We start from the raw sequence: 19,139 nt of genomic DNA on the forward strand, positions 1-19,139 counted from the left end.
TTAATTGTGTGAGTAAATATTGAACAGTTTTAAAAAAAATTAAGAAGCAACCTAAATTCAACTACATAATGGTAAAAAAGGATAATTTTTTTTTTTAATAGAGAAAATCATTTTTTTTTCCCGATAAATATGATAAGATGAAACATAATTACCGATGTGTCGATGTCTTACTAAATGTTTCTAATTTTGTATAATAAAATAGCATAGATCGATATAAGATATAATGTGGACTTGTCGAAGGAGATGAGAGCAGCCGCTGATATGGGGACCATTGGATTTGTCTGAAAACAGTAACGATAGATGGACTCAACTCAAGTGATGAAGATATTTTGTTTGGACTTGTAAGTTGTGAGAGGATCAATTTCACTAAAGAACCTAGGTTAGGATGTAAACTCGCACATATTTGATGTTTCAGTTTCCACTGCAAACAAACTTGTTCTGTGCGGACCACTTAACTATTTGGACTGATTTACTTGTAGGGATTAGTTGGCGATCGGATATCTGATGCTAATTATAAAAGTCAAGATAATCATCTCTTCGTAGGAAACTGCAAATTGTGCCGCTCTACTGAATTACCAAAAGTTTAGAAACTAGATAGTAAACACCTAATTTCATTAAAGACATTTTGTATTTCTCAGTTCACTTTTACCAATCTACAAACTGAAAATGAATTTGACAGAAAACGCTAGATAAGTAAAAGAAATTGACACAATATGCATATTTAGCTATGTCCCAAGTATTACATATATACAGTACATCAAATAGCCTTCAATCTTCATAGTTCATATATATATACAACAGACACTCTCCTAAAATTGCTACTATCGATCAAATAATGTCTCAATAAATGCATCATAACAATAAGTTTAATTTCAAAAAAAAAAAAAAAAAACACACAAATTTTGATGCCGAAATAAAATTTGATAAAATTATTTTCATGCCATGTATTACTAAACTATAATTCCACGTATTAAATGATTATTTTCTTTCTCATTTTGAAATGTAGACAAAAAATAATAATCAAAATTCTCCAATTGAAAAACGGGAAGGTAATTAATTAACCTGAATTGCCTTTTGTGTATATATACTCTACGATGTGCCTCTTTGCAACAATAAAATCAAATAAGCTATACTTCCATTTCCTTAGTTTTTGAGTCAAACTCTCTTTTCTTCATTCATGTCTCTCTTACAAAATGCATCCTCTATATCATCGAACAAAAGAATCAGTATCGATGCAATCGATAATGTTAATCAACTTCCTGACGATATGTTGTCCAAAATCTTATCAGAATTGTCCACAGAAGAAGCGATAAAGACATGTGTTTTGTCCAAACAATGGGGGGATACATGGAAACAAGTGTCAAATCTTTGCTTTGACATGCGAAAGACCATCACCATCAACGGGATTGTCCTGCCACAATTATTAGATCGTGCCGCTAATCAGATAACCGAGTTTTTTTTTTTTTTTTTTGTCAATTATAACCGAGGTTCTTTTCATTTTTCTCTCAATATTCAATCTTACAAGTTTAAATCAGTTATTGATAAAAGGAATTTTGGATTAAAAGATGAAAATTGTTATATTGCCTTTGAGGACTTATAAGAAATTTCATACATATAAATGTGAAATCATAGACATGTATATGTATCAAATTTATGTTTTTTTTAAAAAATAAAATAAATAGCAAATAACGGTATTTAACGGTATTTAGAGGGAAATAAATAACGGTATTTTTTTGAAACATTGTTACATTTAAAACAAATAACGGTATTTCGCCCGAAACGTTATCTTATGTTAAACAAATTTATGATCAATAATCTAGAGAAGTATGATCTCATGCCTTTTTCTACATAGATTAATAAATACACACATACATAAAATTACATATTAACAATTTTTCTATAAAATTCAACATATATATACGATATAAAGAGAAACACGTATAAATTGAAAACATAGACTCTTCATAATTGTTTGTCCTTATTTAAATCTTAATCATTTTTGCATTTTTCAGGTTATAAACAAGCACAATGGCCATTTAGAGACTTGCATAATATCCCATTATTCATACCAATTGGAAGACGGGATGCTTGCTTCTTGGATCCAATCACTGACTAGTATGAAACACACCAAAAATCTTATCCTTGCAAATTTTAATGGTCGCTTCGCACCAACAGGTGAAGACAATGTGCTCAAGCTGTCCACAGAGACATTCAACCATCCAAGCCTAAGAACACTCTCGCTATATCAATACATATTACAAGATGCACAAGCTTTTAACAATTGTAAAAATCTCAAGTACCTTGACCTGTTTCAAATCTTTGCTGAGGTTGATGTTTTCAACGAAGTCATCTCGTCTTGCCCCTCCCTCGAGGTTCTTATCCTACAAATCATTTTCTTCAACCCCAGTGGTCATTTGAAGATTGATCATAAAACGTTAAGGATCTTGTCCATGTCATGCAACCAAATTGATAGCATTGAAGTGCGTGCAGCTCGTCTTGATATTCTCTCCATAGAATATATCCCATGTGAGAGTGATAACGTCGTTCTCGAAATTCCTAGACTCCAGTTTGGTAGAAACTATTGGGTAGCAGGAAGACTCTTGCCTCATACTAGCATCAACATCTCATGTCCCCCTCAGGTACAAGAAATTACACTTAAGGATATAAACATTTATATTTAGTTTGACATGTTTGTTAATTGTGTATTTAAATATAGAAGCAAGAAAGCAACGGGATGGTGAAGTGGGATACCAACTATGCAACATCACCTGCATCTTTATCTGTGAGTTTAGATTTGAAGAATCCTCGAGAAGTAGAAGTGCTAAGGAAAATCTTAGCTGTGTGGACTGAAAAAATGATAGAAGTTGAAATATCATTTAAGGTATATGTTCATTTCATGTTCCATTTTAATTGGATGCTTTGATCTTTGATCTCTTTAAAATCACTTTTGTTATAATATTGATTGAGATTTGATACAATACTTTAATTTGTTGTGAATGTAGAATAACAATCCTCTTGGGGAAGAAGGCAATTCTTCTGACGGTGGAGCACAAAACAATTTATGGGAGAAGGCAGAACCGTTTCCCAATGCTGACTTTCGTGTGGATACTATATGGATGCACAATTTCAAGGGTTCAAATAAAGAACAATTTGCACTAGCGTCGCGTTTCGTGATGCAAAAGACAGTAATGAAGAAGATGATGATTAAGACATCATTTGATGAAAAGAAGAAGAAAGAGATAGAAGCGGCAGTTGCCAAGCTAAAGGAACTTCCAAAAGGTAACGAGGAGCTTAGTATCGAATGCTTCTAATGAGATTTGGTTTGAATCTATCTGTAAGGACTAAGAAGTTAGCCTTTAATCATTTGTGTGAAGATTATATATGGTCTCAACTTTCAAGTATTTAATGTTTTCGGTGTTTGTTTCATGTTGTAATATCTGGGATTTAGTTTGTCCTCAAAGTCATGCCTAAGGTATAGACATCTTTATATATATAATTGTTGATTTTGTAACTTTACTTTTGTTGTTCTGGCACATTTTGGAGTATAGTTCGTAGGATTTATTTTTAGTCTAAGAAAGTGACGAAGAACACCACATCATTGTTTAAAAATTTTCTTTCAAATATTTATTTAACGTACTAACTTAATATTTTGCATGTACGAATATAATCTTTAGAAATTAATACTCGATAACTTAATACCTCGATAAACCAACATTTATTTGGTTCAAATTAGTTCTTTAGGTTAATTAGTATATAGATAAATGAAGGGAATCATTTTTATAAATTAATAAATATCATAATCACGTCATTATTAATTTAGAGATGATTTATTTATAAAAATATTTAAGCATTACCACTACACATTGTTTTTTCTTTTCTTTGTGAACCAGCCATTGACACATTGTTAAAAGTAGATATGCTTCAAAAGGAAAACAATATTAATAAAATGATATAAATTAGAAAAAATAAAATATGGTTTGGTAAATATAATAATAAAAAGGAAAGCATTAATGTTTCCTTCATTTGTTGACTGAAAGAGAAGAATAAACTTAAATTGTTCAAACGAAAATTAAGAAGGAAATTTTATGAATTAGAGTTTTAATTTCAACAACAACCACACATTTTTTTTGTGTCTCCTAGTCACTTATCAACAGAAAACATATAAGCGATCCATTCTCTTACATGTAGAGAATCTGAAATCAGAAAAGCTGTTATTATATTCATTTTTCTTTTTATTCGTGTCTCTCTTCTTCACTAAAGAATATATAAGATCTTAAGTCCACGAAAGAAACTGTAATGATTTGTGTTCTATTCTATCAAAAACGATGGAATGATTTGAAAAGAGAAATCTCATCTCTCATCGCATGAATCACAAAGCCCACAAGGTCAGTTTTGTTTATCTCAACAATTTTCCCTTAGTGCTTTTTAGATAAATTACACGACTAGATCTTTTAACACGTTGTCTAAATTACACTTCATTTGTTGAAGGATCGCAAAGCCCAGGAGCCTTTCGTTAGATACTACTCATCATGTCACCAGATCTATGGCCAAGGTCAGTTTTGTTTATCTCAACATATTTTCTGTTAGTGCTTTTTGGATAAAGAATTTACACGAATAGATCTATAATATTTTAACTAACATGATGATCTATTACAAAACCCTAAGATAGCGTATCCATATTTATTGAAATTATCTTGTTTGTTGATTGAAATGCAATTTCTAGATTTTTATACATCACAAATTCACAACAACAAGAAAAATATGCTCTTATAATAATTTCAAACCTTGCTCATAAAATATAAAATCTACTATTTTCTTGCGAAATACCGTTAAGTCTAACGGTAGATTTTGAAACTGATAGATTTAAAAGATTGAATTTTTTTTTGTTAACTATTGTAGTGGATAAAAGATCTAGAAGATATGACCTCTTGCCACTTAGATTAAATACCTGCATACATAAAGGTACACCAACTTATGATCTATCTTAAATAGAATTTGTTGGATTACAATTTGGTATGCTTCTCAAAAAAGGACAATCCTAACTTGACTTGTATAGTATACAAATCCATATAACTTTACTGTAAAATCCCAATCATAATTTAGCAGACACTAATATATTAATTTGAATCTGCTACTGACTTGGCGAAAAGATAGAACTAGAGAAGCAAATGTCGAAGGATTTTCAACACCTTTACTTCCTTGGGATGAAACTTCATTTGTGGAAGAGATTTACTTTTCCCAGGTTAAAGACGCGATCATGTTTCTCAGACTGATTAGTAAAATGCACCGGATTGTGACATTGATGGTTGAGATTTCCGCATGCCATTTATTTTGATTCCTTTTTTTTATTCGCTTGAATCATCTGAATATTTGAAAATATTGCTACACTTATGGACACACGTTTCTCTTTCACATATCTTTGCAAGAAAAGATGCCAAAATAGGCTTTCTAGAGGCAACATCTTTGGACGTAGATGGTACTCTTACAGATGGTGATCGTGAAAACAAACGGAGGAGTTTGTTTGTTGTACTCGGTCTAGTTCAAACCAAAACATCTTTGCAAATATGTATGGTTTGAGCTAGACCGATGTCAACAAACAAGCTGCTTCGTTTGTATTCACCATCAACATCTTTAAGAAACGCTGCACCACTCCTCTGGAAATACTATTTCGACATCTTCTCTTAATCTCTTTCATAGATAGGTGAAGGGGCAACATGTGTTGATAAGTGTGGGGGCAATGTTTAGATGATTTAAGCGAAAACAAAGAAAATGAAGCAAAAAAAAGTGGCACGAGGTTCAAGATTAGTTGGAAGAACTAGATTGATGGGAAACAACTTTCATTGTTGTAGATGAGCAAAAATGTCACGATCCAAGGCATCTTACTCGTCAGTTTACACGCATATTCTCGTCCTTCATCAGGACCTTCTCTGAGTATACGCAAGCATATGTAATTCAGTGCGGTGCAGAACATAAAGCTCTTGCCTTCAACATGTAACCCCCATCCACCATCATCGTTCTGCAAATTAAGGGAGAAAAACAGAACTCATGTGAGGATCTTCTCTGGTCAAGCTTCTTCTTTAAAATCTGCTGCAAGAATACAAGGTGACGATAGATATATCGAAGAATCTCTTCACGATGCTCAGCATCAAATATCTCCTCGAGATGTCCTATGAATCTGTGATATACAGAAAAAAAATACATGCAGGAAAATTCTCTCCGTTTCATTGATTCCTCTTCATTATCCCTTCAATTTCTTATAATTTCTCGCGCAATAGAAACCTAAATCTCTAATTCTAACCCTAAGAGTATTCGCCGATAGACGTAAAGTAAGAATCGAAAGGAAAACGAAGAAGAAACATACCAATGGAGGAAGGAAGAAGAGAGGTCCAGTGATTTCTCCAGGCCAGTGACCATCGGAGGCCTGCAAAGTCGAGAAGAAAGAAACTCCTCTCCGTAACGCATCCGTCGCGTTTCATGAGTTGTGCTTTCGCCGTCTTCAACCTTCACCGGCGGGATCACTTGCTCCACTTTTGCCTCCAATTCAAAAACTGTGCCTACAGTCAAATCAACTGAGATCAAAATAAAAACATTCTTCGCGTTGAAAAGGAAAAAAAGAAGAAAAAAAGAAAAAAAGGGAAAGGAATAAAAACATGGTGTGAGTAATTGCACATGGCCCATTAACTTTTACGGCCCGAAATTAAAAAGCTTCATTTGAATAATTGTTTTTTCTTTACATTACGAAGAATTCCTTAAAATTATTAAATAATACATTTTTTTTTTTTCCCCTTAAAAATTAAAATGATACATTATTACCCTAAAAGATGCCAATCAAAAAATAAAGAGAGCTTTTCGTTCATGTACCAATCAAAGGTGGTGTCAAATAATTGATGATAGTTGCCGACAAAAATAAAAAAATAATTGATGATAGTCAAAGACATTACTGTTTATGAAGAAGGCTTTTCTAAAAAGCTTTTTAATTATTGCTGAAATAAAAATTTAATCTCAACTATTAAAAAAATGCGTCTTTTACGAGTGCTAATTTATATTTAAACACCGAAAATTTTCAAAAAATCTATTTGAATTTTTGATATAGTACATAGTTATAAGTTAATATAAATATTAGTCAATGCTAATGATTACTGAGTCATATGACTCATGAATATTAACGTGACATATTTTTTAACTAAATCGATGCCGTTTAGTTATTTTGAATTTAATTTTCTTTTTTAAAATTAGCAAAAATTGAATTCAAAATAGCAAAATAACGTTGGTTTAGTTGAAGAATATACCACGTCAATACACATGTATCATTTGACTCAACAATCGTTAGAATTGACTAACATTTGTTAACGTTAACTCATAATTACGCAATACGTCAACAGTTTAGGTAGGTTTTTTGAAAATTTTACATGTTTAGGTATAAATCAACATTTCTCGTTTATACCGATTGAAAAACACATTCTCTAAATAGTCGAGATTGAAAAAAATATTTTCCCCCATTTTCTATAATGCTATAATTTATTCTAAACAGTAGACAAACTCGTCTTTGATGCATACCAATAATATAAAATATCGAGGAGACACATTAGTGGATCCTTCAAGGACGAGTTGGTCGATTTGAGATAAGGAAGACAATATTTATTGACCCTCTTTGGCTTTCAATTTTGTTTGCTAATGGTTAGGGTTTATTATTATTTTTGGTTTAATATGATGCAAGTTTAAATAGGTAACTCGGTTTGGTTTATTTTATTTCGTTGGTTTCGACTATCACATCGATCTATAATGTCAAATTTACAATCAAATTCTTTTAAAACTTTTTTTTTTTTATAACTTATTTTAGTTTTATAAGGAATATACGGATTTCTCAAACAAACAAGAAAAGGTGTTATTTGAACACTTGGAAAGAATTCAAATTTTTTTTATAGTAGTTTTCCCGTTAAAAGTTCACATAAAAATATATCATCAATGTAAGACGATATTCAGGGAAATTGAAGATATTGGGTGCCTGACATGTGACAATATATGACAGCTTCTGTCGGTCCTGTTTCTTGTTTGTCACATGCGATTGCTTGGGGATTGTGATTTATAACCACACAACTTATGGTACTTTGATATATGTAAATGGCGACGATGATTTTTTTTCTGTTGATGATTGACGTATTATTGTGAATCTTGTTTTCTTTTATATGTTTCGTCTATCTCTTACAAAATTTGTTGATTTCCAACTTTTCATCATTTTAGTTTTTGACAATTATATATGTGTAAGAGGATTGGTGAATCATCAGTGATTTTCTTACTTTTCATATGCTTTCCAACTCTTCATCATCATAAATTTTTAATATTCACACTCCCTAGACTGGTCACAGCCAAAAGATCTCAAAAATCTGACCCGGACAAGTATACTAATAAAAGGAAAAAATATTGGGAGATATAGTGTCATGCATGGTGTGCAAGAGAAAAAACTATTAATTAATGTAGCTTATTAATCTAGAACTTGCTATATACTAGAACAATTAAAACGTGACTGAAAATTTAGTACTTAATCTCTACAACACTATAACATCCACATATATTAATTTCTTCAATTAACCTTGATAAGAGTTAAAAAAGTAAAAAACATCGAGAAGAGTTGTAGCTGTGGTCAACACTTGAGAGGCAGCACGATGAGCTCCATATGGAACGTTGCAATGTTGATGGTAGCTTTGGTGGTTGTGAGGATCAGCCACTGGCTTTACCGATGGTCAAACCCTAAGTGCCCTGGCAAGTTACCACCTGGATCGATGGGTTTTCCAATCATTGGAGAGACTCTCGATTTCTTTAAGCCTTGTGGAGTCGAAGGTATCCCAACCTTTGTTAAGAAGAGGATGATAAGGTTAGATTTCAATAATATGTAACGTACGGGAAGAGATTTTGTATATATATGGTAAGTTTTGTGTTTGTATGAATCTTTCTAGGTATGGGCCGTTGTTTCGAACAAACATTTTTGGTTCCAAAACCGTGGTTTCGACAGATCCGGATGTGATCCACCAGATTTTCCGGCAAGAGAACACGTCTTTTGAGCTAGGCTATCCAGACATATTTGTGAAAGTATTTGGAAAAGATAATTTGTTCTTGAAGGAAGTGTTCATCCACAAGTACCTCCAAAAAATCACTATGCAAATTCTTGGCTCCGAGGGTTTGAAGCAAACAATGTTAGGAAACATGGACAAAGCAACCCGCGACCATATTAGGTCCATTGCTAGCCAGGGGAGCTTCAATGTTCGTAAAGAAGTTGAAAACGTAAGTTTACACATCTTCATTTTTGTCTTTACCAATTTCAGCTCGTACCAAGAAAATCTTCCTTAATATTGCAGTTGGTAGTAGCGTACATGACACCAAAGCTGATAAGTAACCTTAAACCAGAGACGCAATCAAAGCTTATAGATAATCTCAACGCCTTCAATCTTGATTGGTTTAAGTCCTTCTTAAGACTCTCTACTTGGAAAGCTGTCACCAAAGCCCTCAAGGTGACTTAAAACATTTCCTTTTTAGTTTTTTGGAACTTTTTATATTTAGTAATAATAAGTAGCACATGTTTTCTCAACTAATTGCTTGTTGTATTCAGTCACGCGAAGAAGCTATCCAGGTGATGAAAGACGTTCTCATGATGAGAAAAGAGACGCGAGAGAAGCAAGAAGACTTCCTTAACACGCTTCTAGAAGAACTGGAGAAAGACGGTAGCTTTTTCGACCAAGGATCGGCTATAAATCTCATCTTCCTTCTGGCGTTTGCCTTGAGAGAAGGTACCTCTAGTTGTACTGCTTTGGCCGTGAAGTTCATATCCAAAGACCCGAAAGTGCTTGCAGAGCTCAAGGTAATATATAAAGAAACATGTATATATGGCTATCGTCTTTAAGAACAAGTGTGGATGGATTTGATAGAGTCATATATATTGTGGCACAGCGTGAGCATAAGGCAATTGTAGACAACAGAAAAGATAAGGAAGCTGGAGTTAGCTGGGAAGAATATAGACACAACATGACTTTCACCAACATGGTAGATTAAATACCCCCATCTATATATATACATATTTGTATGAGATATTTACAAGTGGAAGATATGACATTAATCTATAGGTTAGCAATGAGGTGCTTCGCCTAGCAAACACGACCCCTTTGTTGTTTCGAAAGGCGGTGCAAGATGTTGAGATCAAAGGCAAGTACTACTTGGAAGTTATACATGTATGTATAAAAATATTCTCTGAATCACTAGAAGAAACTTTAATCCTGGGCAGGATATACAATTCCGGCTGGTTGGATTGTGGCGGTTGCACCTTCAGCGGTTCATTTTGATCCTGCAATCTATGAGAACCCATTTGAGTTTAATCCATGGAGATGGGAGGTCTTAGTGATACACTTACTATAATTTTCAGCTGCTCTATTTTTTCTCTTTCTCCATCATCCTTTGTAAACCTATAGATGGGATTTGGTTGGTTGTGGCAGGGGAAAGAAATGATTTGGGGATCTAAAACGTTCATGGCGTTTGGATATGGAGTTAGACTTTGTGTAGGTGCAGAGTTTTCACGGCTTCAAATGGCAATCTTCCTCCATCATCTTGTGGCATATTACGATTTCTCAATGGTCCAAGACTCCGAGATCATTCGTTCACCATTCCATCAATACACCAAGGATCTGCTTATAAACATCTCTCAGTCTCCTACCAAGTGAACCATGCATGCAGTTTCCAAATCTTAATAATCAGATCATTATATGCAATAATCTCATTTCCTGCTTCCGCAAAATCTCTGGAGTCTTTTTATATGTAATATGCGATCTCTATAATTTTTAAAAAGTATCTATCTTGTCAAATGAGTTAAACTTTGTTTATATATGTCTTGAATCTGATCACATGCATGGGTTCCTAATTCTATGTACTCTTTGCGGCTGTTTCTGTACTGATGACTTAAAAGTCACTCCAATGATTCATATTTTTTTTTGTACTAATTGCTCCGTTAGTTCTATACTCCCAACTACATCACGTACATAGATGAAGGAATTTAATCTGAAATAATAATAAATGAATAAATAAATAAATATTGTGAAATAAGTCGAAAAATATGGATGAAGAAGCCATATCAATTGGTAATTTATACTTTTGCTGTCAAAAATAAAATAAAACTGGTAATATTTTTTTTCCGCTAAATTTATGAGTTATTGCAAATCGCATTAATGGACTAATTTATGGTCAAGTGCGCACATATACCCAAACGTTTTGAAAACAATAAAAACATTACTCCATATAGATTTACGTTTGGACATAGGGATTTGATGGATTTAGTCACTATTTATTACTTTATTTGATGGATTTAGTCACTATTTATTACTTTATTTGATGGATTTAAATAACTTTTATTATTATTATATATGACTTTTTTTAGGAAAGAGAATATTTAATTTATTATAAATTTTGTTAGATGTTAATTTTAAAATTTAATGAAAATAAGTAGAAAAATAGACAAAAATTATGTCTAGCTTAATGTTATGCCTTTCCGATATGATGAAAACAAAGTATGTCCCATAGATATTTGTTTAAGATTTTTTTTTTTTTAATCATAATACCATAATGAAATCTAATGAAAGTTTGAGAGAAAAGGCACATGTCACAAAGAAAAGGCACTTCTATTAGTTTAATTGAATTTTATTTTATTTATTATATAAGATTTAATGTTATCTCTTTCAAAAAAAGAATGATAGAAGCAAAAATGTATCTCCTTGATAGTTTCAAGATATTTTTTTAATATATAATAAAATTTAATAGAAGTTTGAGAGGAAAGACACATATTAGAAGAGGGATGCTAGGTGTCATCTTTCTCAGTGTGAGCTTGCGTTCAGAAACCTTACACAATATGATGGCATTATTTATACGTGCTCCAATGTTTTACATGCATGTTCTTGTTGACTTTCTAAAAGGTTTGATACAAAATGTGGAGGCTGAAGATCGGGGCTAAGGGCGGAGATGAGACTCACTTATTCACCACCAACAACTACACCGGAAGGCAGACTTGGGAGTTTGATGCCGATGCATGCTCTCCAGAGGAACTCGCTGAGGTCGATGAAGCTCGTCAGAATTTCTCCATAAACCGATCACGTTTCAAGATCAGTGCTGATCTCCTTTGGCGAATGCAGGTAAGCTTTAATTTTAACATGCATGATGATAATGAGAAAGTTCGGGACTTGATCTCTTGGGAGACACTACCATGTTAGTTAGTTGCAGCAGTAAAACTTGCATTTGGTTGAATATAAGTTTGTGTGTTTGGATGGATTTTAATAGTTCCTGAGGGAGAAGAAGTTCGAGCAGAAGATTCCGAGAGTGGAGATAGGAGATGCGGAAAATATAACGTACAAAGACGCAAAGACGGCACTGAGAAGAGGGATACTCTATTTCAAGGCATTGCAAGCTGAGGATGGACATTGGCCTGCTGAAAACTCTGGTTGCTTGTTCTTCGAAGCTCCCTTTGTGAGCTATTCTTCACTCTCTCTACTAATACTATACTATTCTTTTGTTTTCTATTCATTAAATATATATGTAAAGTGTAATGATATGGTACTTTTAGGTCATATGCTTGTACATCACTGGACATTTGGAGAAAATCTTGACTTTGGAACATCGCAAAGAACTATTGCGTTACATGTACAACCATCAGGTGAACTTATTATGTAACACATTTGATCACATATAGCTTCTTTTTAGTGATAAGCCCCTCTCTGATCTTTACTATGATAGTTTTCTGACGTTAACTACGAGGATAATTATTTTGGTTTATAGAACGAAGATGGTGGGTGGGGAATACACGTGGAAGGCCAAAGCGCTATGTTCTGCACAGTCATCAACTACATTTGCCTACGGATTCTGGGAGTAGAAGCAGATCTTGATGATATTAAAGGAAGTGGTTGTGCAAGGGCTCGTAAGTGGATCCTCGATCACGGTGGTGCTACTTATACGCCCTTGATCGGAAAAGCTTGGTTATCGGTATTATGCATGGCGGAATACTTATTTTATTGAAAAAAAAATAGTCTTATTATTTTCGAGGAGTTTTTTTTTTCAGTTGTATCATGGATTGTTTTGTGCCAATCAGATTCTTGGAGTGTATGATTGGTCAGGTTGCAAACCAATACCGCCTGAGGTGTGGATGCTCCCTACTTTTTCGCCCTTCAACGGAGGTTCCACTTCCACATTCTATTCTATAAATTGTTATGGTTTTGTTATATTTGCTTACTGGAGTATATATATGATCGGTCCAAGCATGTCTCTAATCAACATGTTTGTTAACAGGTACTCTATGGATTTATTTCCGGGACATTTTTATGGGAGTGTCATACTTGTATGGTAAGAAATTTGTAGCTACACCAACACCTCTCATTTTACAGCTTCGGGAAGAGCTTTATCCTCAACCTTATGACAAAATCTTATGGAGTCAAGCTCGCAATCAGTGCGCAAAGGTAAAAAGTTGAAAAGTACATGAGACCAATGAAGTATCACATAATAATAATAATAAATGACATGATGCAGGAAGATCTCTACTATCCACAGTCATTTTTACAAGAAATGTTTTGGAAATGTGTTCATATATTGTCAGAGAATATCCTGAATCGATGGCCTTGCAACAAGCTTATCAGGCAAAAAGCTCTTCGAACCACAATGGAACTTCTTCATTATCAAGATGAAGCCAGCCGTTACTTTACCGGTGGATGTGTGCCTAAGGTAAAATTTCCTCAATATACCGTATTAGTACAAATCATAACTAGTACTATAACACTGTTCTTTGATTTTTGATATATAGCCGTTTCATATGCTTGCTTGTTGGGTAGAAGACCCCGACGGTGATTATTTTAAGAAACATCTTGCTCGAGTCCCGGATTACATATGGATTGGGGAGGATGGTCTGAAAATCCAAGTTAGTCATAAACTAAAGAGTATATATATTTTTTACTCTGTTTTGAAAATGTTGAGTTTTTAAATTAGAGAATGTCATTTGGTGCAGTCTTTTGGTAGCCAACTGTGGGATACAGCATTCTCACTTCAAGTCATGTTAGCTTATCAAGATGTTGATGACGATGATGATGAGATTAGATCAACGTTAATCAAAGGATACAGTTTCTTGAATAAATCTCAGCTTACACAAAATCCTCCTGGTGACCATAGAAAAATGTTGAAAGACATTGCGAAAGGAGGATGGACATTTTCGGACCAAGACCAAGGATGGCCTGTTTCGGATTGTACTGCTGAGAGTTTAGAGGTTCTGACTCCAATGGTTATTAGTTTTTTAATTAAAGTACCCTTTTACCATCAATCAACTAACATTTGAGGATTAAACGCGGTTTACACTTGGCTGGCCAGTGTTGCCTTGTCTTTGGAAGCATGCCATCGGAGTTGATTGGCGAGAAAATGGATGTAGAGAGGCTCTATGATGCCGTTAATTTACTTCTCTATTTTCAGGTATTATAATTTTATAACCAAAACTCCACAACGGCTAGTGATTAGTGATATTAATTTGTTACAAAATTTTAACAGAGCAAAAATGGAGGTATAACAGTGTGGGAGGCAGCTCGTGGAAGAACATGGTTAGAGGTAGTTATTTTAATTTGTCTTACTAGTTTGTGTTTTTTAGTGTAATACTAATGGCTCAAAATAAATTTCAGTGGCTTAGTCCAGTGGAGTTTATGGAAGACACAATCGTCGAGCATGAGTACTATCTTTACCACATCAATTTTTTTGTTTTCTTTTCTTTTGAAAAATGAATGATTTATACTATGGAATATATGGAGCTTTGTTTAGGTATGTAGAATGTACGGGGTCAGCGATAGTGGCATTGGCTCGGTTCTTGAAGGAGTTTCCGGAGCACAGAAGGGAAGAGGTTGAAAAGTTTATCAAGAATGCTGTCAAATACATAGAAAGCTTTCAAATGCCCGATGGTTCGTGGTACGGAAACTGGGGTGTGTGTTTCATGTATGGAACCTTTTTCGCGGTAAGGGGTCTAGTGGCTGCAGGCAAGACGTACCAGAACTGTGAGCCGATTCGTAAAGCGGTTCAGTTCATTCTGGAGACACAAAACGTTGAAGGCGGTTGGGGTGAGAGTTATCTCTCTTGCCCCAACAAGAAATATACACTTCTAGAGGGAAACAGAACCAATGTGGTGAATACTGGACAAGCATTGATGGTTCTTATTATGGGTGGTCAGATGGAGAGAGACCCTTTGCCTGTTCATCGCGCAGCTAAAGTGTTGATCAATTCTCAGTTGGATAATGGCGATTTTCCGCAAGAGGTAATTGTCATTTTTCTTTCTCCAACTTGCGCTTCAATCTGATACAAGATAACTCTATATACCACAAAATGCAGGAAATAATGGGAGTGTTCAAGATGAACGTGATGGTCCATTATGCAACCTATAGAAACATTTTCACTCTTTGGGCACTCACATACTACACAAAGGCGCTGCGCGTGCCCCTCTGTTGAAGACTTCGCATCCAAAGCTTATTCTATGAAACACTCTTGCTACTGTAGTAATGACTTCAACACTTGTCATTTTCTGCTAATTGCTGATTATCAGTCAAAAGATCTTTCCAAAAATCGAAATCATGTGTTATTACTTTTGAAATAGGAGTTACAATCATTCCTCTTTTGTGTGTGTTTTACTGTACTATAAGTCTATAAGCATGTCTCAGTGTTTCCAACTTCTTTTGGAAAGCTAATCAATTCTTTCGAGGTTATACAACACCATATCTTCTAGAGCCGACCTGAAGCCACTTCGAGGTAGACACTGTAGATTCTTTATAGCGTCATCAGCTTTCTCCCTAGCCAATTCTTGTGCTCTCTTAATCCCCCCACCTTTTGTCACCGCTTCAATCGCTTCTTCCAGAGAACCCGCCTCACAAAACTCTGACTCAATGATCTCTCTTAGCCTTGGCTCCCTCTCCAGAGCGAAAATCACAGGTGCTGTTAAGTTACCTTTAGCCAAATCACTCCCTGCTGGCTTCCCGAGCTGCTCTGTCGACTGAGTGAAATCCAAAATATCATCAACTATCTGGAAAGAGAGACCGAGATTCTTCCCAAACTCGTACATTTGTTCTGTCACATCAGGCTCAACTCTGCTGAAAATGGCAGCTCCTTTGGTGCTCGCAGCCACTAAAGAGGCTGTCTTGTAGAAACTTTTGAGTAAGTACTCGTCGAGCTTGGTGTCGCAGTCAAATAAGCTGGACGCCTGCTTTATCTCTCCGCTTGCAAAGTCTTTGATCACCTGAAAACATGAAAAAAAGTTTGAGGCACAGCATTATTCAACGAAATGAGATTCATAGCTCAACCTCATAGAAAAACAATGTAAGAGTAACTAAGTACCTGACTGATGAGCTTAATAACTTCAAGATTCTCGAGATTTGCTAAGTACCATGACGCTTGAGCAAACATGAAATCTCCAGCTAGCACCGCTACTCTTGTGCCGAAAAGCTCATGAACTGTTTCCTTTCCTGCAATTATACACAGAGTTTAAACCAAACCAAACAATTTTATGACAAAAATAGATGAATCTCATAACTATTAACAAAACTCACCTCTTCGCATGTCACTCTCGTCTAACACATCGTCGTGTATCAAGCTTGCAGTGTGTATCATCTCGATGATCTCAGCCAAACGCCGGTGTTCTGTTGTTAGTTCCCTGCATCAAGACATCTGAATATGATCATTTTGTGATAAAAGATGGATACCCAACTGAATGAAAGGAATACCAACAAAATAAAGTAAAGTCTTTAGACTACTCACTTTAGGCCTGCTAATTCCGCCGTGGCATGTGATACAAGGAATACCAAACCCGGTCTCATTCTTTTACCACCAGCTCCGAAAATCTGCTCAGCCGCAGATATCAAAACCGGATTTTCCGCACCAACAATCTATAAAGAACCACTTTGTTAGATCCCCTAGTGAAACTTCAAACACAGGATAGACAAAGACAGTGCCAGAAAGAGTTTATAAGAAACACTAACCGATAAAAGATTGTCATTCAAAGTCTGCAGATCAACAGCTACTAGCTCAAACAGAGTCACCAACGAAATAGGCTGTTTTGACTCTTGTTTCAAATCAAAACTCACTGTTTGAGATTGACCAATACCTACAATTCTCATGAGGCAATAAGCATAAACTCCAGTGATTCTTAAAAATCTGTAACTATTGTAGAACAAGGTTCACGAACACTTAAAAACTAAATCAAATATCTAATCACATAAAACAAAAAGTTTAAGACTTTAAGTGAGAATCATACATACCATTGAGCAAAGAGATCTCCTTTGATTTCGTTGGCACCGCTTTGCAACTCCCCACCAGACCGCCATAGCTTCTATTGCTGCTAGTAAACTTACAAACAGTCTTCGCTAATGAAGGAAACTGACGACGGCCACAACCACATGCCATCATCATCGTACCTAAATCTATATTCCGACATGACGTCATCATTCTCACAAAACCCAGAATCCTTTTGGGCAACTAGGGATTATGAAGCTCTATAGAAAGTAACTGGAACTATGTAAAGATTCAAGCTTTAAAGCAAACGAAAAAGCTGACTCCTTTTCTTCCACGGGAAATTGGGTGTATGGAAAAATTACAACAAAAAAAGGTACAAAAATACAAAATCAAGTGGGTGATTAAGTATCAGCCGATCGAGTTTTTTTTCTATAGTTTGTTGGGTGGACGAGACAAGCCCACATGAGATCATTCGGGAGGCACGAAAGTGACGACTGTGTTTTTGTTCAATACCAAGGAGAAGAGGGAAACGATTGATTAGTCTACGCTTATCTAATCTTGAGGCTAAGATTTCACCACGTGTCATTTATCCAATGGTTTAACATACTAACATTCGAGTATATCGAAATACGTTACCTTTATAAAAAAAAAAAATCTTTAGAAATGCGTTAGTTTCTGACACCAAAGAAAAAAGAAAAGAAAACGTTACGTTGTTCTACATATTTCCAAATGTTCATGTGGTGAAGAATTCAATTTTAAAAGCTTAATTACGGTAAGTTCTATGTTTACGGTCAGTACGTAATAAGGGTCATTACTGAAAATGAGATGGAATAATTGTGATCAAATTTTGATAAGTGTTGGATACTTTCTTTTTTGCTTTTATGTTATCAAATTTGATTAATCAAAATCTGCGAACTTTGGAAATTTAAATTATAACTCATAAACATTGCAACAACAAGAAAACACATTCCTCTTCTGTTTGCTTGTAAGAAATATGGTTTTTTTTTTTCCTTTCTTGCTCATGTTTATTCATAGTAGCAGTTTCCATAGCCTACACATATAGAAAAAATGAAATTACCTTTAATATAATTAACCAGATACTTAAAGGTAAAAATGAAATTACCTTTAAAACCACTTCTCTCTATATATAGATAGAGAAGTGTTTTTCGATAGCATAATTAAAGAGAAAGAGCAAACTCACTCGGATTAGTTATGGTAATGAGTCCGGAGTTCTTGAAATTGCAGTTCCAATAGTTTCTTCCATTGGCTTGGTAATAAAGATTCATGGCGATAGATGCATGGTTGATGAGGTTACTAGGGGAGTAACATGGACATCCACTCAAAAGAACACGACAATCAACATGAGAACATGCGAAGTTTATGTTATCTTGAAGTGCTACTTGATCGGAAGAAGGTTTAGCCACACACCAAGTCTTGGTCTATAACAACAACTTAGAACAAAAACTCATTGAGTAAGAAAAAAAAATCAGATAGCAATTTGATAGTTGGTCTAAGCAAATACCTCTGCGTTGACGTTGATGAAGTTTCGTTCTGTTAAAAGGAAAGAACATGAGGATGATACTGTTAATTAGGATTATTAAATTAATTAAACTAGGATGGCTGATTAGTGGTAAACTGGTAATTTATATACCTGAGACAAGGTAGAGGAAGATGAGGAAGGAAAGGCAGATCCATGCTTTAGCCATTGTTTGATTTTTGTTTGAGTGAGAGAACTCTTCTACACTCTTTGGTGTATATAAATGATGAGCAAGTGAATCAATTTTATAAAATAAAACAATTTAAAAAGAAACAAAGATTTGTATTTCACTTTTTTTAGATATCTAATGCTAATTAATGTTTTTAGGATTTTGAGG

At 34.6% G+C, this 19,139-nt stretch overlaps 7 protein-coding genes, 1 long non-coding RNA gene and 2 other non-coding genes across 13 annotated transcripts; 5 read left to right on the forward strand and 5 right to left on the reverse strand.

The window, feature by feature from the left end:
* Nucleotides 1–1,334: 1,334 nt before the first annotated feature.
* On the reverse strand, nt 1,335–1,538 carry AT1G09813. The gene has a single exon (NR_139697.1). It is a non-coding gene; the product is annotated as an other RNA (long non-coding RNA).
* Nucleotides 1,539–2,084: 546 nt separating this feature from the next.
* Nucleotides 2,085–3,506, forward strand: AT1G78470 (F-box/LRR protein; the record flags this gene model as incomplete). The annotated part of the gene is made up of 3 exons (NM_106494.2): nt 2,085–2,639; nt 2,717–2,881; nt 3,003–3,506. The coding sequence occupies 3 exons, from the start codon at nt 2,085–2,087 to the stop codon at nt 3,309–3,311; spliced, it is 1,029 nt and encodes a 342-aa protein (NP_177968.1). The 3' UTR covers nt 3,312–3,506.
* A 790-nt stretch (nt 3,507–4,296) lies between these two features.
* Nucleotides 4,297–6,599, forward strand: AT1G78476 (uncharacterized protein). The gene is made up of 5 exons (NM_001198497.1): nt 4,297–4,385; nt 4,489–4,552; nt 4,900–4,962; nt 5,850–5,991; nt 6,320–6,599. The coding sequence occupies exons 1-5, from the start codon at nt 4,365–4,367 to the stop codon at nt 6,408–6,410; spliced, it is 381 nt and encodes a 126-aa protein (NP_001185426.1). The 5' UTR covers nt 4,297–4,364; the 3' UTR covers nt 6,411–6,599.
* MIR833a lies at nt 5,466–5,652 on the forward strand. The gene has a single exon (NR_139964.1). It is a non-coding gene; the product is annotated as a microRNA ath-MIR833a precursor (primary transcript).
* MIR833b lies at nt 5,517–5,601 on the reverse strand. Its single transcript, NR_139698.1, has one exon. It is a non-coding gene; the product is annotated as a microRNA ath-MIR833b precursor (primary transcript).
* On the reverse strand, nt 5,816–6,678 carry AT1G78480 (Prenyltransferase family protein; the record flags this gene model as incomplete). The annotated part of the gene is made up of 3 exons (NM_106495.1): nt 5,816–6,016; nt 6,100–6,175; nt 6,347–6,678. 3 exons carry the CDS (start codon nt 6,676–6,678, stop codon nt 5,816–5,818), a joined length of 609 nt encoding a protein of 202 aa, NP_177969.1.
* Nucleotides 6,679–7,175: 497 nt separating this feature from the next.
* CYP708A3 (cytochrome P450, family 708, subfamily A, polypeptide 3) lies at nt 7,176–10,984 on the forward strand. 2 transcript variants are annotated; one of them, NM_106496.5, is made up of 8 exons: nt 7,176–8,872; nt 8,955–9,279; nt 9,354–9,506; nt 9,605–9,853; nt 9,943–10,035; nt 10,116–10,194; nt 10,274–10,380; nt 10,482–10,984. In NM_106496.5, the coding sequence occupies exons 1-8, from the start codon at nt 8,664–8,666 to the stop codon at nt 10,704–10,706; spliced, it is 1,440 nt and encodes a 479-aa protein (NP_177970.1). In that variant the 5' UTR covers nt 7,176–8,663; the 3' UTR covers nt 10,707–10,984. The 2 variants fall into 2 exon arrangements, with proteins under 2 accessions (NP_177970.1, NP_001320633.1); NM_001334827.1 differs by having other exon boundaries at nt 10,274–10,984.
* A 797-nt stretch (nt 10,985–11,781) lies between these two features.
* On the forward strand, nt 11,782–15,519 carry AT1G78500 (Terpenoid cyclases family protein; the record flags this gene model as incomplete). Of its 2 annotated transcripts, NM_001334828.1 has the most annotated exons (15): nt 11,782–11,854; nt 11,949–12,164; nt 12,310–12,495; nt 12,593–12,682; nt 12,805–13,008; nt 13,115–13,199; nt 13,312–13,478; nt 13,549–13,740; nt 13,820–13,933; nt 14,021–14,275; nt 14,377–14,475; nt 14,551–14,607; nt 14,679–14,725; nt 14,815–15,301; nt 15,376–15,519. In NM_001334828.1, 14 exons carry the CDS (start codon nt 11,961–11,963, stop codon nt 15,490–15,492), a joined length of 2,304 nt encoding a protein of 767 aa, NP_001322480.1. The 2 variants fall into 2 exon arrangements, with proteins under 2 accessions (NP_001322480.1, NP_177971.1); NM_106497.1 differs by lacking the exon at nt 11,782–11,854 and having other exon boundaries at nt 11,961–12,164; nt 15,376–15,492.
* Nucleotides 15,375–17,797, reverse strand: SPS1 (solanesyl diphosphate synthase 1). 2 transcript variants are annotated; one of them, NM_106498.4, is made up of 6 exons: nt 17,292–17,797; nt 17,013–17,137; nt 16,792–16,919; nt 16,584–16,687; nt 16,372–16,499; nt 15,375–16,273 (listed from the first exon to the last, which is right to left on the reverse strand). In NM_106498.4, the coding sequence occupies exons 1-6, from the start codon at nt 17,476–17,478 to the stop codon at nt 15,725–15,727; spliced, it is 1,221 nt and encodes a 406-aa protein (NP_177972.2). In that variant the 5' UTR covers nt 17,479–17,797; the 3' UTR covers nt 15,375–15,724. The 2 variants fall into 2 exon arrangements, with proteins under 2 accessions (NP_177972.2, NP_001077840.1); NM_001084371.1 differs by having other exon boundaries at nt 15,600–16,273; nt 17,288–17,732.
* Nucleotides 17,798–18,120: 323 nt separating this feature from the next.
* On the reverse strand, nt 18,121–19,027 carry AT1G78520 (Carbohydrate-binding X8 domain superfamily protein). Its single transcript, NM_106499.5, has 4 exons — nt 18,917–19,027; nt 18,788–18,816; nt 18,467–18,704; nt 18,121–18,316 (listed from the first exon to the last, which is right to left on the reverse strand). The coding sequence occupies exons 1-4, from the start codon at nt 18,969–18,971 to the stop codon at nt 18,291–18,293; spliced, it is 348 nt and encodes a 115-aa protein (NP_177973.4). The 5' UTR covers nt 18,972–19,027; the 3' UTR covers nt 18,121–18,290.
* Between the last annotated feature and the right edge of the window lie 112 nt (nt 19,028–19,139).

This window comes from Arabidopsis thaliana (genome assembly GCF_000001735.4).
Source record: "Arabidopsis thaliana chromosome 1 sequence".
Lineage (NCBI taxonomy): Eukaryota > Viridiplantae > Streptophyta > Magnoliopsida > Brassicales > Brassicaceae > Arabidopsis > Arabidopsis thaliana.